The sequence below is a fragment of the Staurois parvus genome, unplaced genomic scaffold, assembly GCF_062004578.1.
Source record: "Staurois parvus isolate SC_StPar_1 unplaced genomic scaffold, SC_StPar_1.0 ptg000031l, whole genome shotgun sequence".
Classification (NCBI taxonomy): domain Eukaryota; kingdom Metazoa; phylum Chordata; class Amphibia; order Anura; family Ranidae; genus Staurois; species Staurois parvus.
Window position 1 is genome coordinate 16,101,291 of NW_028317827.1, and position 16,342 is coordinate 16,117,632.

The window sequence follows — 16,342 nt, forward strand, 5'->3', positions numbered from 1 at the left end:
ACAAATCTTAGCACTAGCAGGGCATTGCAAAGAGGTAAAGCAATGTTTTAGCAAAAAAAGTTTTACACTTTGACAGCCTGTTCCTACCAGCTTACATGTGTTATAATCTGTATAACGCACATGTGCTAATGTGTAGGGGCTTGCAATATGTTGCTACAAACCATCATACTGTTAACTTTTTTGGATTTCTTTATACTTTATTGAAGTGTCCAAAAATTAAACTTTGTTCAGCATTGTGCACAACATCCTGTTGTGATGCACTGCAGTGCATTATAATGCACTGTTGGGCATTGCGCTGCATAAAAATGCAGACATGCTGCATAATTACAGTACAAATTTAGGGTTCATTTACACTTGCTTCGACTTAACGCACATTAAAGCTCTTTAACATGGTTTTTATGTGTTTTGATGCTTCGGTTTCTGTGATGCATTGGTGATGCATTTTTGAAGCTTTAATGAAGCTGGGCAAATGCTGTGTGCGTTGATTTGTTTTAAAGGGGCCCAGTAGTACCCCCACTTAGCAGATCCCCAGCTCATTAGTACTCCCACTTAGCAGATCCCCAGCTCATTAGTACTCCCACTTAGCAGATCCCCAGCTCATTAGTGTCAGTATTTAGCAGATCCCAAGCTCATTTGTACGCCTGTTTCGCAGATCCCCAGCACATTAGTACCCCTATTTCGCAGATCCCCAGCTCATTGGTACCGTCATTCAGCAGATCCCCAGCTTATTAGTATACTCATTCAGCAGATCCCCTGCTCAATATTACCCCACCCACCTGACAGATGGTCTAACCTTTTCTCACCTTATCTAATCTTTCCTCCACATATTCTTTGAGGGGAAGTTGCTTTTTCATTAGAGTACTGGTCTCTCTATAAACCACAGTGCTCCACACTTATTTCTTTATTTACATAAAACACTAAGTCATTGTGCTTAGGCACGTTTATACATATTTACATGCGTATGGTGTTTAGAAGCATTTCAGCATAAATGCATTCTACTGGCTAAAATATTCATGTATTCTAGCCACTAGAATAAATGCATGCACAGAAAAAAATGTTTGTCCAGAAACACGTGACTAGGACATTTTTTTCACCACAAAATGCTGTGCATAAAAAAAGGCCAAAACACCTGTTAACATGCAGTAGCATGTTCAGAGGCATAAAAAAAAAGAAAAATCAAAACACCCTGGCGCAGCGCTTTTTGTGTCCGTGTGCATGAGGCCTATAGTCTGTGTGGATTAGGTCTTACAGTGATATTCCTACCTGCCACTAAGGAGCTTGTAGCAGCCATGGACTTCCAAGTTACACCTTTTCAGGACAGCCACAGCAAAGCTGCCATTGCTAACCTGAATATCATGTGGTCTGCGGTCAGCAAAGACAACCCCCACTTCTTACTCTCAGAACAGGTATGCTGTCACAAATAATTCCAGTATCTTGTCTAATTTGTTTATTTCTTATGCTCACCAGCTCTATTTAGTGGTTATAATGCAGTATTTTCCTGAAATACCTCAGCTGGGAAGGTACTGCATTATGGCCACTAGATAGAGCTGATGATTACAGAAAATAAACATAGACAAAATATGAGGATTATTCGTATGGTTGTTTTTGTCATTCGCACAGCAGTTTAATTGATAAATAGACCCCATAACATCAGGTTGTATGCATATATTTTTTTCCTTTTCTGAGCCTCAGCAATTTTTACATGACAGTTTTGTACAAATTTTTCATTTTGTATTATCATCCCAAAAATTTACAGAACATCTTTTTCCAAACGGTATATCAGAAAATAAAACGTTCCCACAGAGAAAACATTTTTCTTTTGGCATTTTATCTAACTGATATATTTGTCTGGCTTTTCTTTTTAAAAGTCTGAATGTACACCACCCTAAAAAACCAAAATAATTAAAGACAAGAAAACCCAATGTGTCTCCTAGGCACAGGTTTAAGGGCAATATGTATGTATGATAACAGAAAATAGTTTTAATTAAAACTTACCTCTGCCTGGAGTAAACTCAAATCGTATATCATTGAGTTCCTTTCTGGAATTTCTGCAAAACAGATCAGAGACACATTTAAAATCTAATGAGGCAAAGTATATTAAAACCCAGAATGCTTAGCAGTTTAGAGGATTTGCAGTCAGAAAAGTAAGCAGTTTCCTCCCTTACGGCATGCCTTTGTGCACCTTTAATTTGTCAAATACCATATAAAGCTCCGAGAAGGTTCAGGGATATTAACAGCCAAAGGTTTATGGAACAAACGAAAGCTCATTTTTTCGAGCGGCACTGTTATTATCTTCTTAATTAACAAAAAGCAAAAGACTGCTTGCAAGTTAAATTTTTATTTCACTGAAGAAGCACTGAGGTACACTCGGCCAAAATGCTGTTCTCGGAAAGAGCAGAGTAGACCATTCTAATTAAGATAGTTTTACTGCACAATACTACTTTAGAGCTACAAATTTGTATACAACATTGTAAAAAAAAATATTGTTCTCGATGCAATACTTCCTTTACAAGCTAGGAAAGCTCTCTAAAGCATTCAACTTATTGGAAGAAATTGATTAGAATGCACAGTATAGCAGAACACATTTGTTTTAGAGTTTTGAAGACACTGGTGTTGATTTGCTAAAGGCAAATTGGGTGTTCGCTGTGCAAGGGAATTTTCCCCAGAGCTTAGTGAATGTGGTAACATTTCAATTTGCAAAGAATACCAAATCAGGTGCAAAGAAAAAAAAATGCAGTTTTGCTTGCACATGATTGGATGATGGAAGTCAGCAGAGCTTCATGTCATTCACTCTGGAGAAAATTCCCTTGCAATGTGAAAAGTCTATTTGCCTTTAGTAGATCAAACCCATCTGTATATATAAAACAGCAAGAGCGGTATACTCATCCTGGTGCATGCAGGAATAATTAAATATGAGGACCTGTCATGTTACCAAAGGGATGCAAAATAATCCATATGAGATGGTCAGCATCAAGTCCCCTCCTTTACCTTGCCAATTAACAAGTCCCCCTACAGAGACCAGACCATCCTACTGACATTTAGCCAATAACATCTAAAAAAAGGATGCTCTGCGTGCTTGTGAATGCATAGGCAGTGCTTGTAGGAGTGCTGAATAATGACCAGCAGGACCAATGGAAGGACACAGTAAAATGGGGCTGCACTTGAAGCTATAGAAAATATGATATACCGTGTACATTTTCGATAATAGGAAACATTGGCTAGGTGGGTCCATAGCAGGAAGACACGCAGAGGTACACAGCGACAGTGAAAGTGAAAGCCTATACTCCCCGTGCCAAGGAAAATTTAATGAAAAGTGAAAAGGCTAACCTTAATAATATTAGTGTTTATATAGTCATGAACCTAAAAAATACCTAAAATATGCGATAACCACTGGTTGCACTAAGTGGATATTAGTTAACCACCCAACGTGTAAACAAACAAACTAATATATGTCATAAGCAGCGCTATTTTAAAAAAGAAATAGCCAAAAAGTGCACTATGAACATTTTCTTAAAATGGTAATAAGTGCATTTGTGCCAAACATATGCAAACCATATATTACCACAAACCAATATATAAATACACATACTGTATATAGTTGTAATAGCCATCGAACATAGGCAAAGTCCCATAAATGTAATCCTGGAAATGTACTAATAAGAAAGCACAATATAAGTTAAATATGGTGAACCAAGTCCTCCTTGTGCAATTGCCAATACAAGAACTTCCAGTGCTCCAACATGGTGATGGTGACTCACACCCCCCTTCACACTATGCACTAGCCAAAAATATATGGCCCAACAACTCAGGGTTGTATATCGCTTTACATGTGCATGTGATGTGTCCTTCACAAGATGCCACCAACTCTCGCCCTCTGGCTCCACTCCAGCCCCAGACTGGTCAGTGATGTGTATGATGAGACCACAATGAGGAACTCATTGTGTACTAACTTTATTGCTAAAAGATCCTTTCACACATAACCCAAATTCCCTCCATCAGATGTACACTCACATTTGTTAGTGCGCCCTTTGCACTCAGGATTTCCAGCAGTACAGAGAATAGAATGGAATTGCTGCTGTTGTGATAGCTGGAACCAGCGTGTGTTCCAAAACCTGGAAGTGACCTCATCAGATTTGAGGTCAGTGTCTTAGTCCTGCCTCAACGCGTTTCACCCAATAGGGCTTCAGGAAGCTGGGCCAAAGAATAGAGCAGAAAGTTGTGGAGTTAAAAGTCAGGGGGACAATCCAAAAAAAAGCCAATGTGTTTTGGGGGTTCAAGAAAACCCCATTCATCAGGGCTTGATTGACAACAATTAGAAGTAAACTGGACCTTTAGTTTTATTTTTACTTTACTGTATATTTTTACCAAAACCAGCTGCTGACAAGACTTGTGATTGCAATCACACTGAAATAAAAAATAACACTAAAGATCCAGTTCCATTCTAGTCAAATCGCATTTTTCTCAATCAAGCCCTGATAAATGGGATGCACTTAGACCCCTGTAATGTATTGGCTACTTTTTGGATTGTTCCCCTGATTTGTATTGGAACAAAATTGTATTGATCGTTGGGAAAACTTAACAGGCCAAGTTTTGATCCATGTATGAGCAGGCTGGATGTACACAAGTCGATCAATAGGATTGACTTATATACAAACAGCCTGACCATACGTGGATCGAAATTCAGCTAGCCCCTGCTGAACCAGCTGAATTTCAATACATGTATGACAGGCTTTAGGTAGCCCTTGGAAGACTATGCCTATTCTTGATCATTTGAGTGGAGCTCAAGGACTTCTTTTTTAATAATAAAAGGTACTGTTTTTGAAAAATGATATCTGTGCTGTATAGTGAAATAGAGGAATTCATTAAATACAAAAATTCCCTCTCACACAGTCAGGCTAGTCAACACATGAAACCTATGTGAACGGTTTCAACATTTTGTGTGTTTGTGAATACAGATGAAGTCACACTGCTCTATCAAAGTGTTACTAAACCCAGTACCCATTCACTATATCTGGTCTCCCACAGTACTCAGAAAACGGAAATATAAATATTTTAGTAAATATAAACTGCTAAATACCTTTTCTCATCACCAGTATATAGCAGTCTTGTGACTTCTATTAGTGCCCAGCAGAGCATTGGTTAAAGCTTGTAAGAGTTTTCATTCTCCTTTGACTGTCCAATGAGGCTTCATGACCCCTGACCCTCTGTCTGAACAGCACTGATTGGCTCTGTGCCAATCACATGCATCTGCCAATCAATACACACCAAACAGAGCATTTGCAGACTTGCCACTGCTACTCTGTACTATGGCAGATGGATTTAGCACAGTAAACAGGGGAGGATCAGAGAAGACAGGATCCAACAGCCATTTTACATAGTGAGGAGGATTAACCCCATAGGTTCCACAGTGAGTATAACAAGCATGCTTTTCTGCATATACAGACTGATTTTATTCTTGTGGGTTTAATAAGACTTTAAGGCACCTCTGCAAAGTGTGGCCCTAACTCAAAACTATCTGAGTTTCCAGCTATTGGACATATTGTATACTGTATATAGAACTAAGAGTAGGCAAGCCTTGAATGTAACTAATTTCTAAAAAAGTATAGATGCACACCAGAAGCTCATACTTGCTTAATCCTCTCCTGTGTGTGGGACCCAAGAACAGGAGGATTCGGGCTACTCTGTGGAAAACCACTGCACACAGCAGGTAAGTATGGACATTTTTTTTGTTTTCTTTTAAGCCTTTAGAATTACTTTAAATCTTTTTTCCATCACAACACCACAATATCCTTTTTTGTTAACTGTTCAATGGTCTGCCACTTCCATCCATAACCACACCTCGATATACCAGTTACCATTACGCAGTTGCTCATGTAATTGATGTAAACCTGCATCCTGGTAATAACGTCATTTTGTAATAATATTTTAAAATATGTTTTCTTAGTTATATTTTGTTTAGAATTTTATCAGATTCATCTATTCAGGAACGCGTACATTTTATGTATTAGTATGAGACTGTATTGAAGTTTTACCTATTTTACATACCTTTTGTGTACTTTTGTCATAGTGTTATAACCCCCATGAAGGCGACTATGTCTGGCCCCCAAAACTCACTGGATTTATGATAAAGTCTCATATCTCATCTTGGAATAAATCTGTATTTGTTCCATTAAAGTGGTTCTAAAGGCTCAAGGTTTTTTTATCTTCATGTATCCTATAAAACCTTCTGTGTAGTCCTTTCCTTGGGACTACCCCAATAAGCACCAACAGCCATTGACAGCTGTAATCTGATTTATAATTTGGCTCTCATTTCTTTACTTTGTACCTCTTAAGCCGGCCATAGATTATCAATACCGCCAGTGTTGATGGGGGAATCCCTCCCATAGAGCTATTGTGTTCTCCAGGGGAAGGGAGCCATCCCTGCCTGTAAAACAGCACCTAAGATGCTGGCAATAATCACATGAAGAATCGGACTGGCTGGTTGTACCCAAGTTGTACAACAATCTAATTGGGTACAACCAGTCTGGCCATAGATGGCTAGACTCTCATTTGGTCCCTGCTAAACTGGCCGAGATTCAAACCATCTATGGCGGGCTTTAATTTCTTTTTCCTCGATCCAGTGTAATTGTATGCTTATGATGTATACTTTTATCAATTGTTTAATAATTGAGAAACCCAATAAAAATGTTTGTGAAATGAAACTGCCAATCAAGTGGTCTCTTTGACTTTAGCATATTGGCAGCTTTGGTCAAAAGCATTAGCAGTTTATGACTTGATTTACTTGTTCCTTGAAGTGACATATTATGGGTTACAGCACATTTACATGGGGAAGCATAAGCCAGTTTACTGATAGTAACCTACAGATTAAATATCATTGAGCTTGGTAAACCGCGAACGTATATCTTCAACAAATAAAAGATATGAGTAAAAGTGACAGATGAGAACAAGTCTGCATGGATGATTCACAAATAGCTGTGCGCAGTTTGTGTATGAAACAAATATGATCGCTAATTTATTGTGTCGGATTCTCTGAATTAATAAATCTACCTCAACTGCTTCTTGCCACGTTTTGCTTTTGACTTAATTGCCAATGCATAAGGCAATTTGTTTCGAAGAAACTGAAGAAAAATAGCTGCTGTCTTGCCATTCATCTTCAGCATTGTTCAGGTGATGAGTGCCTCATTTATCTCGCTGTTTCGGAACACCTGCTTGCGTTTCTTATGACGACTGTAATTCCCAATGAGCTGTGCACTTTTCCGCTCTCCAAAATGAAGCATTTATGTTTCACTACAAAGTTAAACACTAATCTGTCTTGCTTGCGCTCTTCCGTTTCCCACAGTCACTCTGCCACCCTTATGGTAATGACTGTGCTCAGCCAGTTCAAGTATCAGCAGTGTTCTCTCTATGCCTGGTGCTCATGAAACGGAACAATCCATAGCAGAGTCTAATGAAAACTCCTGACTCTGAGACTACACCAGGATGCTTTCAGTTTGTTGTCAGGCAGCGAAAAAAGCAATTGGAGAACTCAAAGAACACAGAAATGTGTAATGCCATAATGTACTTTAAAGATGAATCCCAGTCCAGACGTTTTTTGCACTCAAACGATACAAAAACGCTAAACCTACCATTTTATAATGTACAGGATGTTAAAGTAGATATATCAATAACTTTACAATTTTACATGAATACGTTTTTCAATATACAGAAATGCTATACTTTTTTAAAAAATATATTTTTATTTAAAAGAAGTTCTTGAGCTCCAGTCCACTGACTTGCCCAGACAAGAAGAGCAGAAGGTGCATCTGAGTGAAGCGGCGAAAACATATATTGCAGCTTACCAATCATTAGATGTGGTGGCTGCATCGGTTTGCTTTTCTTTGGCTTTTTTCCCCTCTGTTTTCCTCTGGTGATTTGGACAATAGCAAACCTCCTATATAAGTAAGACACCGTTATGGAGGAATGAGCACACGAGGTACAGCAGACTACAGCATTGTCAGTATATGGGGAGGGTAGTATTGATTTTATTAGCAGATTTAAATACACTAATAAATTGAAGCTAAATGTTATAATCACCAGTTTTTTTTTCCTTTTGGGCTAAAGGTTTTACATGAATTAATAAAGGCAGATCATTGTAAGCACCCCTGCCAGTATTAAATGGTCTGTCTTATCAGTGTAAATTGATACATTCTGCTGTAGAGCTTGTGCTTTTGAAAAACAACAGGTTTGCTTGCTGGGTCACCAGATGAAAATACAACGTAGAAGAAAGAAAGCCTAAAAAAGAAAAATAATGATACCATTACATCTAAAAATTGGTAAGCTGCAATATATTAAATGTTTCCTTTTGGGTTTAATACTGCTTTAAAGTGTTACTAAACCCAGGCCCAGGGGAGGACTGACAACTCATGGGGCCACCAGGCAATAGGGGATCATTGGGCCCCTGTGTCTGTGACCACACTCAAGCACACCTAAAAAGCCTATAAAAAAAAAGGTACCAGGGGCATTTCATGGGGCCCCCTACTGACCCCAGGCCCTTGGACCCTGCATCCACTATATCTGGTCTCCCACAGTACACAGAACATGGAAGTGCAATTATTTTAGTAAATATAAACTGCTAAACACCTTTTCTCATCAGCAGTTAGAGCAGTCTTGTTACTTCTATCAGTTTCCAGCCCAGCACTGGCTAAAGCTTGTAGGAGGAGTTTTATTTCTGCTCTAGGAGGATGCAAAACCCCTGACCTCTATCTGACTAGTGCTGATTGGCCCTGTGCTGATCACATGCACTCTCCCAAGAAAAAACAACCTCTCTAGCAATACCTTCAAACTGAGCATGTGCAAATGCCTATGGTTTTGCCTCCTGTATTATCAGGAGATAAGAGGTGGCTGCTTGAAAAAGGGGAGGAACAGAGAAGAAAGGATCAAACAACCTTTTTACACAGTGCAGAGGCTTAACCCCTTAGGTTCCACAGTGAGTATAACAAGTATGCTTTACTTCACATACAGACTTTTACTGTTGTGGGTTTAGTAACATTTCAATAAAGGGAACTGCAAGCATGGTTTTCTTTGTAGAAACAGACAGCCTTTTTCTTAGATCCAGTCTTATGGATTCCCTTATTAGGTCCCTCTGTTCTGGTCAGTACCATCACCTTTTCCTCAATACAATTCCTAACAGATGGCTCTTATGTATGCCTCTGCCCTTGGCTACTATCATTGAGGACTATGACGAATCCCTTCACTGGCCTGCTACATCCTACCGAAATGTACTGCATCATGATGAAATAAGATCTGGATGTATATAAAGCAATTCTTACTCTTGCTGCATAAAAACACAATCAGGGAACCATGGATAGAAACTATTTCTACCAGTAACTCATTGGCTTGCAGATCAGATATTTCAAAAAGGAACAGGAAAGATGAATACATAATAAAAAGGGAAAATGTAGCGGTATCTAACTAGGAAACAAATGATGCAGAAAGAAGGAGATTTTGCAGATGTAGAACAAAGGGACTTTTTTAATCAAATTTCCCGATGCTACGTACAGGACAAAGACAACCCCTCTCCTTGTGCGACTGCAGGAGTACAGTAATAATAGTGAATGCACTTTACAGTATACTATGAATTGTACCCAAGGAACACGATTTTACCACAATAATGGTACACTATAAACACACAGCAAATTCATCTGCTCAAAAACAGAAAACCCATGGACATAATTACAGCATACAGTATATAGCTTACAATCAGTACTGGCTGATTACACACTGCATCTATTTATCATCGCCTGACTGTAGTATGTGATCATTATACATTTCTATTTATGCCATTCTGTGAACACTACACCTTAAGACCTGCGTCACATCAACGTGGTGTGAGAAACGCTGCAAATCCTGTGCATTTCCAGCACCCCATTGCAATCGTATGGCATTCATGTGATCTACTGCGGGTGTCAATGATAAATTAGTTACACCTTGAAACAGATCGCAAAACGCAATGTGATTGCCAGAAATGTATTCTCACCCATGCAATGCGATTCAGGTGCAGATTTACCCACTTCCAGTCCGGCCCATGTATATAAACAGCCGGATGTGAGCAGTGCAGGAGCGGGTTGCCGTTCATAAACGGCGCCCGGATTTTCAGCCTGTGCACGCTCCCTGGGAGCACACGGCACCGCAAACCGGAACACGGATCACTGTACGGGACCTCTGTGCAAGGTCCTGATCATGTGATTACTGATTGGCCAATCAGTGATCACATGAATAGTAGCAAGCAAGATATCACTTCTGACATCATTGCTTACTACCAGGGGCGGACTGACCATTTGGAAACTCGGGCATTGCCCGAGGGCCCGGGGTCAGTAGGGGGCCCCATGAGATGCCCCTGGTACCTTTTTCATAGGTTTTTTTGAGTTTGGGAAAGGACACAGGGGCCCCATGATCCCCTATTGCCCGGGGGCCCCATGAGTTGTCAGTCCGCCCCTGCTTACTACTAGTGAAATCTGTGAAAGGTCACAGAGGTCACCTGGTACAAGGCTATTCCCAACAGCCTTGTACCATGTGACAAGATGTGACCAATCACAGCTCTCACAGTATTTCTCAATGGCTGCAAGAATGGAGCCAGAGAGAAGGAGAAATGATTGATTTTACAGCCTTTATGGGTGTAAAAGCAATCAATGCAAAAAAAAATCTTCATCACCCCCCACAAGTAATATAGTGACACTATGGTGACACTGTACTGCTAGGGTGACAGTATGTTAAAAAACATAAATAATAATATAAAAAAAATAAAAATGTAAAAAACAATTTTGAAACTAATTTGGGGTTTTTTTTGTTTATTTTTTGCCCAAGATTTATTAAGAAAGATTATTTATTTGCAAAATGTTCTAAGAAAAACACTTTTTTAAAAAAAATTTTGGACTTTTTCATTTATATAGCAAAAAAAAAAAAAAAAATCCCAGTGGTGAATAAATACCACCAAAATAAAGTTTTATCGGTCTCAAAAAAATGCTAGAAAAATTCATATGGGTACAGTGTTGCATGACCGCCCAATTGTCATTCAAAGTGTGACAGCGCTGAAAGCTGAAAATTGGCCTGGACAGGAAGGGGGTAAAAGTGTCCGAACTTGAAGTGGTTAAAAAAGGGTCCTGCACCTTTTTGGTGTAGATGCGATTTGATTATTTATTTGCAAAATGTTCTAAGAAAAACACTTTTTTAAAAAATTTTTTGGACTTTTTCATTTATATAGCAAAAAAAAAAAAAAATCCCAGTGGTGAATAAATACCACCAAAATAAAGTTTTATCGGTCTCAAAAAAATGCTAGAAAAATTCATATGGGTACAGTGTTGCATGACCGCCCAATTGTCATTCAAAGTGTGACAGCGCTGAAAGCTGAAAATTGGCCTGGACAGGAAGGGGGTAAAAGTGTCCGAACTTGAAGTGGTTAAAAAAGGGTCCTGCACCTTTTTGGTGTAGATGCGATTTGAGCCATACAAAATGTATGGTTTAAATCGTACCACACAGACATTTACATGTAATTCACACAGTTATGCGGTACGATTCCTGTGCAAATTACATGCGGTGTACCACACCGCATAGTGTGATCCCGGGCTCAATGTTTCAAAGGTGGTAAGTTATAAATGCCAGACACCTATATAAGTAATACTTGTTGAAATTTTCAATATTTACTTTGTGTTATAGATGATCTGCACCAATGGTTTTAAATCTGAAACTTTCATTTAATTACCTGCCTTTAGGATCCTGGTTTATCACATCTGATTATAATTCTTGTTTAAAGAGGAACTTCACCCTGGCGTCATTCCCCTCCCTTGTCTGTCTCCTGCTTTGCCATCTTTAAAAATCCAGTGAGTGTGCAGATGCACAGCATGTGTCTGCCAGGTATTTGGAATGGGCAGAGACCTTTGGCATGTCTGCACACACACAGGGGGATGCCAGTGCATGGGCACAGATGCTGCTAGTTTCTAACATCAGGTCTTAACAAGCTAAGAGATGAAGTTCTTTAAAGTATATTATGTACGCCCAATCTCTGTATAATTCTCATATAAACTTTACATTGTAAAAGGCATTGTGGACTTTCAAATGTTTTTGTTGCTTTAATCACTTGACCTCTGGAACATTTACCCCCCCCCCCCCCTTCCTGACCAGACCATTTTTTGCGATATGGCACTGTGTTAATTGAACTGACAATTGCGCGATCATGCAATGCTGTACATAAATTAAATATATGTCATTTTTTCCTCACAAATAGAGCTTTCTTTTGGTGGTATTTGCTCATCACTGTTTTTTTTTAATGTATGCACTATAAACAAAAACACTGACAATTTAAAAAAAACAAAACAAAACAATATTTTTGTTTTCCGCTATAAAACATATCCAATAAAAAAAATTAAATTTCTTTATAAATTTAGACCAATATGTATCTTGCTACATATATAAATCCCCATAGGCGTACAGTATATTTATTGGTTTGCGCAAAAGTTATAGCATCTACAAACTATGGGATATATACTGGATTTTTTTTTATACTAGTAATGACGGCGATCAGCAACTTATAGTGGGACTGCGATATTGCGGTGCACATTTTTACACTGACACTGTGGGATCCAGTGACACTAATGCAGTGATCAGCCTTAAAAATATGCACTGACACTGTACTAATGACACTGGCTGGGAAGGGGTAAAACAATCAAATAGTTAACTATGTGCCTAGCTATGTGTTTTATGTACTGTGTTAGGTACTTTTACTAAGGGAAGTAATGGATCTTATTACCTGCTTTGCAGAGACACAAGATCAATCACTTCCCCCCTGTCAGGACGGAGCTCTGCCTTGTTTACATAGGCAGAGCTCTGTTCTCTGTCTCTGCCTGATGATCTGCGGGTGCTGACGGACATCCACTTCCTGGCACCCGCAGATCAGTTTCTGCTGTGAATGATCACTGCTGAAGCAGCTTGCCGGTGGCGTGCATGATTGCCCCCTAGGCAAAAAAAATGCTCTTTTATGTGTTTGTTTTGAGAGTTTTCCCTTCACTAAAAAAGATGGTGATGGTGGTGGTGAAGGTGGTGGTGATGGTGGTGGTGGTAGTGATGGTGGTGGTGAAGGTGGTGGTTGTAGTGAAGGTGGTGATGGTGGTGGTGGTGGCGATGGTGGTGGCGATGGTGGTAGTGGTGGTGGTGAGAGAGGATCTCCCCAACAGACACTTAGCCAGCAATAGAAACCTAACAGAGGCATCACACCTGACCTGACAAGACACCACACCTCCAGAACAGTATCCACAAGCCCAGGAAGGAACTGATCTCTGCAATGAATATCAACTGAAACATAAAACTGTGTTTAGCTGACACACAACTTTCTTTAAAATATGTGCAAGTTGCCACCTTAAGGTAAATGAACCTGAATACTTTTTTTGCTTGCCATAGCAGTAATAATTCTGAGCAGTGTTAACCTCTGTTTTATTACCTCGCTTTCCTAAAATGTAAAATACCGATTTATGCAATACTATGTAAGCCTTTTTTGATTAAAAAAATTGAAAGTATGTATATGTATATATTACGTTTTCTCACCCAGGGCTGGATTCCATGTGCCCCATCCACCTCTCTTATTTTTAATCATGAAGTTAGTTTCTCATTTCCTTCTCTAATAAAACTTTATTTGTGGTTTTAAATGCCATTTTCTATTCGAGGCTGAATTAGGGCTAAGCTTGGGTGCGCAATTAATTGCAATGGCATTTTCTGTTTTCGGCGAACTGTTCAATCTAGATGAAAACCACCTAACAGGCAGATATGTAATATAGGCCCATTATTCTTCTCTTCCCCGACAAAGATGTAGAAACAAGCTCATATTTTAGTGCGCCAGGGCATGAAAGTCTAGCACTGGGAAATCTAAATCTAACAGCCAAAAGTACTTAGTCACCGCTCAAGAACTATTATCACTATCAAAATGGAAAGACAAATGGACTTTGTTGAAAGTATCGACCCATTTCCAGGCTAAAAACAAAGTCATCTGAAATATGCTTGCATAATATTACCAGTTAGCAATTAGCCCATACAGCTAATAAACGGCTTTCAATGAGTTCCTTGCAAAGCTTTCCAGGCCCCCTGGTAAAGAATAAATTAGTACAGTATGTGCTGAACTCAACATACCTACTTTAAAGCCACAGGCTACAATTTCAACTGGCAGTATTAATTTCAAACAAATAAATTAATACTGAAATTGAGCCACTGCAATATTTTGTTAAAGAACCCCAGCCCTATTGAACTTGATATTTAAATATTGACTAATGCAGTTCTGTTACAACTCAATTACAAAAAAAAAACAAAAAATGTGAATGTCTGATTTTGACTTGGTATAGGTCTCCTGCATACCCCTGCACAGCAGTACTCTGGAAACGGATAGGCAGCACCTAGGAGGCAATCAGTTTTGCTACTATGAGTGAGTAAAGGGATTTGCAGCTGTGTTTTCACTGCCCAGTCACAAGCTAGGTGCAAGGAAATGATCTATCCGGATTGTATAACGTATTAGGAAATGGTCAGGGTACCATGACAGCTGTGATGTCCGGGAATGGTTATGTAAATATCAGGATTGAACAGACAGATATACAAATTCTTTGGCAGGTAAAGTGACCCCTGTAATTGTATCAATAATGTACTTAGTTGTTGCTCTGAAGTTCAGCTTTAAAACAAGAAGAAGATAAAAACATTAATTCATACAACATACCAGACAATTGCCATGCAATTTCAAACACCTCCAACCAGTATTCAAATGCAAAAATAACAAGAAAGATCATGCAATCTACCACTGACAGTTTAGATCATGTTAGGATGACGATGAAACCTATTTATGGTAAACTGTATTATTCTGTTTTTTTTCTGCAATTGAAAGCTGGTTGAAAACTTTGTTCTAGCCTTGTGTCACATTGCTCCAAAGAACCTAAGGATCGCAATCTTACACAATTCAGTTCCAGGTCCCACTAATGTCCAACAGAAACTTGCTAAAACTGAGCATCACAATGGGGAAGAAAGGAGATTTAAGTGACTTTGAACATGGCATGATTGTTGGTACCAGACGGGCTGGTCTGAGTATTTAAAAAACTACTGATCTAGTGGGATTTACAGGCGCGACCGTGAGAGGCAGTTGTGTGGACAAAAATGCCTTGTTGATGTCAGAGGTCAGAGGAGAATTGGCAGAATGGTTCGAGATGATAGAAAGGCAACAGTAACTCATGTCAATATGGACCAAAATCTCTGAGGATTGTTTCCAACACGTTGACTCTATGCCACGAAGAATTAAGGACGTTCTTATGGCAAAAGAGGGTCCAACCCAGTACTAGCAGGGTGTACCTAATAAATTGGCCGGTGAGAGTAAATTGCTTGCTTGTTAACGCTCTCCAGTGTTTGCTGACTCACAACCAAAATATCTCAAGGTTTGGAAGCCCTGGCTGAGTTATGCGTCCCTAAATCATCCTAGCTTTAAAGTGGCAGTAAACTCTCCTGACTTACTCAGTGCCAGGTAAAGCATTGTGAAATGACTTACATCTAGGCGTCTTTCATGCTATCCCAACCTGTGCCGTTTATGAGATTTTGCCCATTCTTGGTCAGCATGACTACTGGCGCATGTGCATTTTGTCCCCCCATTGACGGCGCACTCATTGTGCCATCAGTCTCTTCAAACAGGTGCCGTGCCTCCATCATAGCACTTCACGGCAATGCATTGGAATAACACGAGAGTTCAGACCCATTACTATTAATGTTCACTGCGCAAGTGTGAGATTATCCCACAAACACAAAACTCTGAAGAGGTCTGAAGAAGGAGCCTACTGAGCATGCTCCAAAACGCATTACCGCCCCCTTCACCTCCTACATCCGACTCTGCTCTCCAAGCCTCATTTTGATACACAGACACATCCTAGGTCTTACTTCCTGATCCTATAGATTGAGCTACTGCTGGATGGCTGGATGTCTCACCTGGATCTTAACACACCACATGATGAGTCTTTTTAACTATTTATCTTGTAACTGCAATTTCTCTATTGTTCACTAATAAATTGTGTATACTGCACTTAGAGGCGCCTTCTTCTCTTTTTCATGTTTACTGCATTAGAGTATTGCTTCCACTCTAAGAAGAGCTGCCTCAGTGTTACTGCTCCCATCCATCCATCCATCCATGATATTCATCTGGCACCTTTATCCTACAGTTACAGAGGCTGGGCTCTAACAAGCGCGCCCTATATAATATACATATTCTCCTTCTCTGACCCCACTCTTTTCTCAGCTCTGCTACTAATCCTTTACCCTCCTGGTTTCTTTCATTTCTGTGCCATGTCTCCCACTTGAT

General features: G+C 39.5%; 1 protein-coding gene across 1 annotated transcript in view; it reads right to left on the reverse strand.

Annotated features, from left to right (window-relative positions):
* Positions 1-16,342, reverse strand: part of STK39 (serine/threonine kinase 39) — a 466,349-nt gene that overhangs the window by 120,102 nt on the left and 329,905 nt on the right. The window contains exon 15 of the mRNA XM_089660286.1: positions 1,996-2,048. Within this exon, the coding sequence (XP_089516412.1) occupies positions 1,996-2,048 (53 nt within the window). The remainder of the gene's footprint in view (positions 1-1,995; positions 2,049-16,342) is intronic.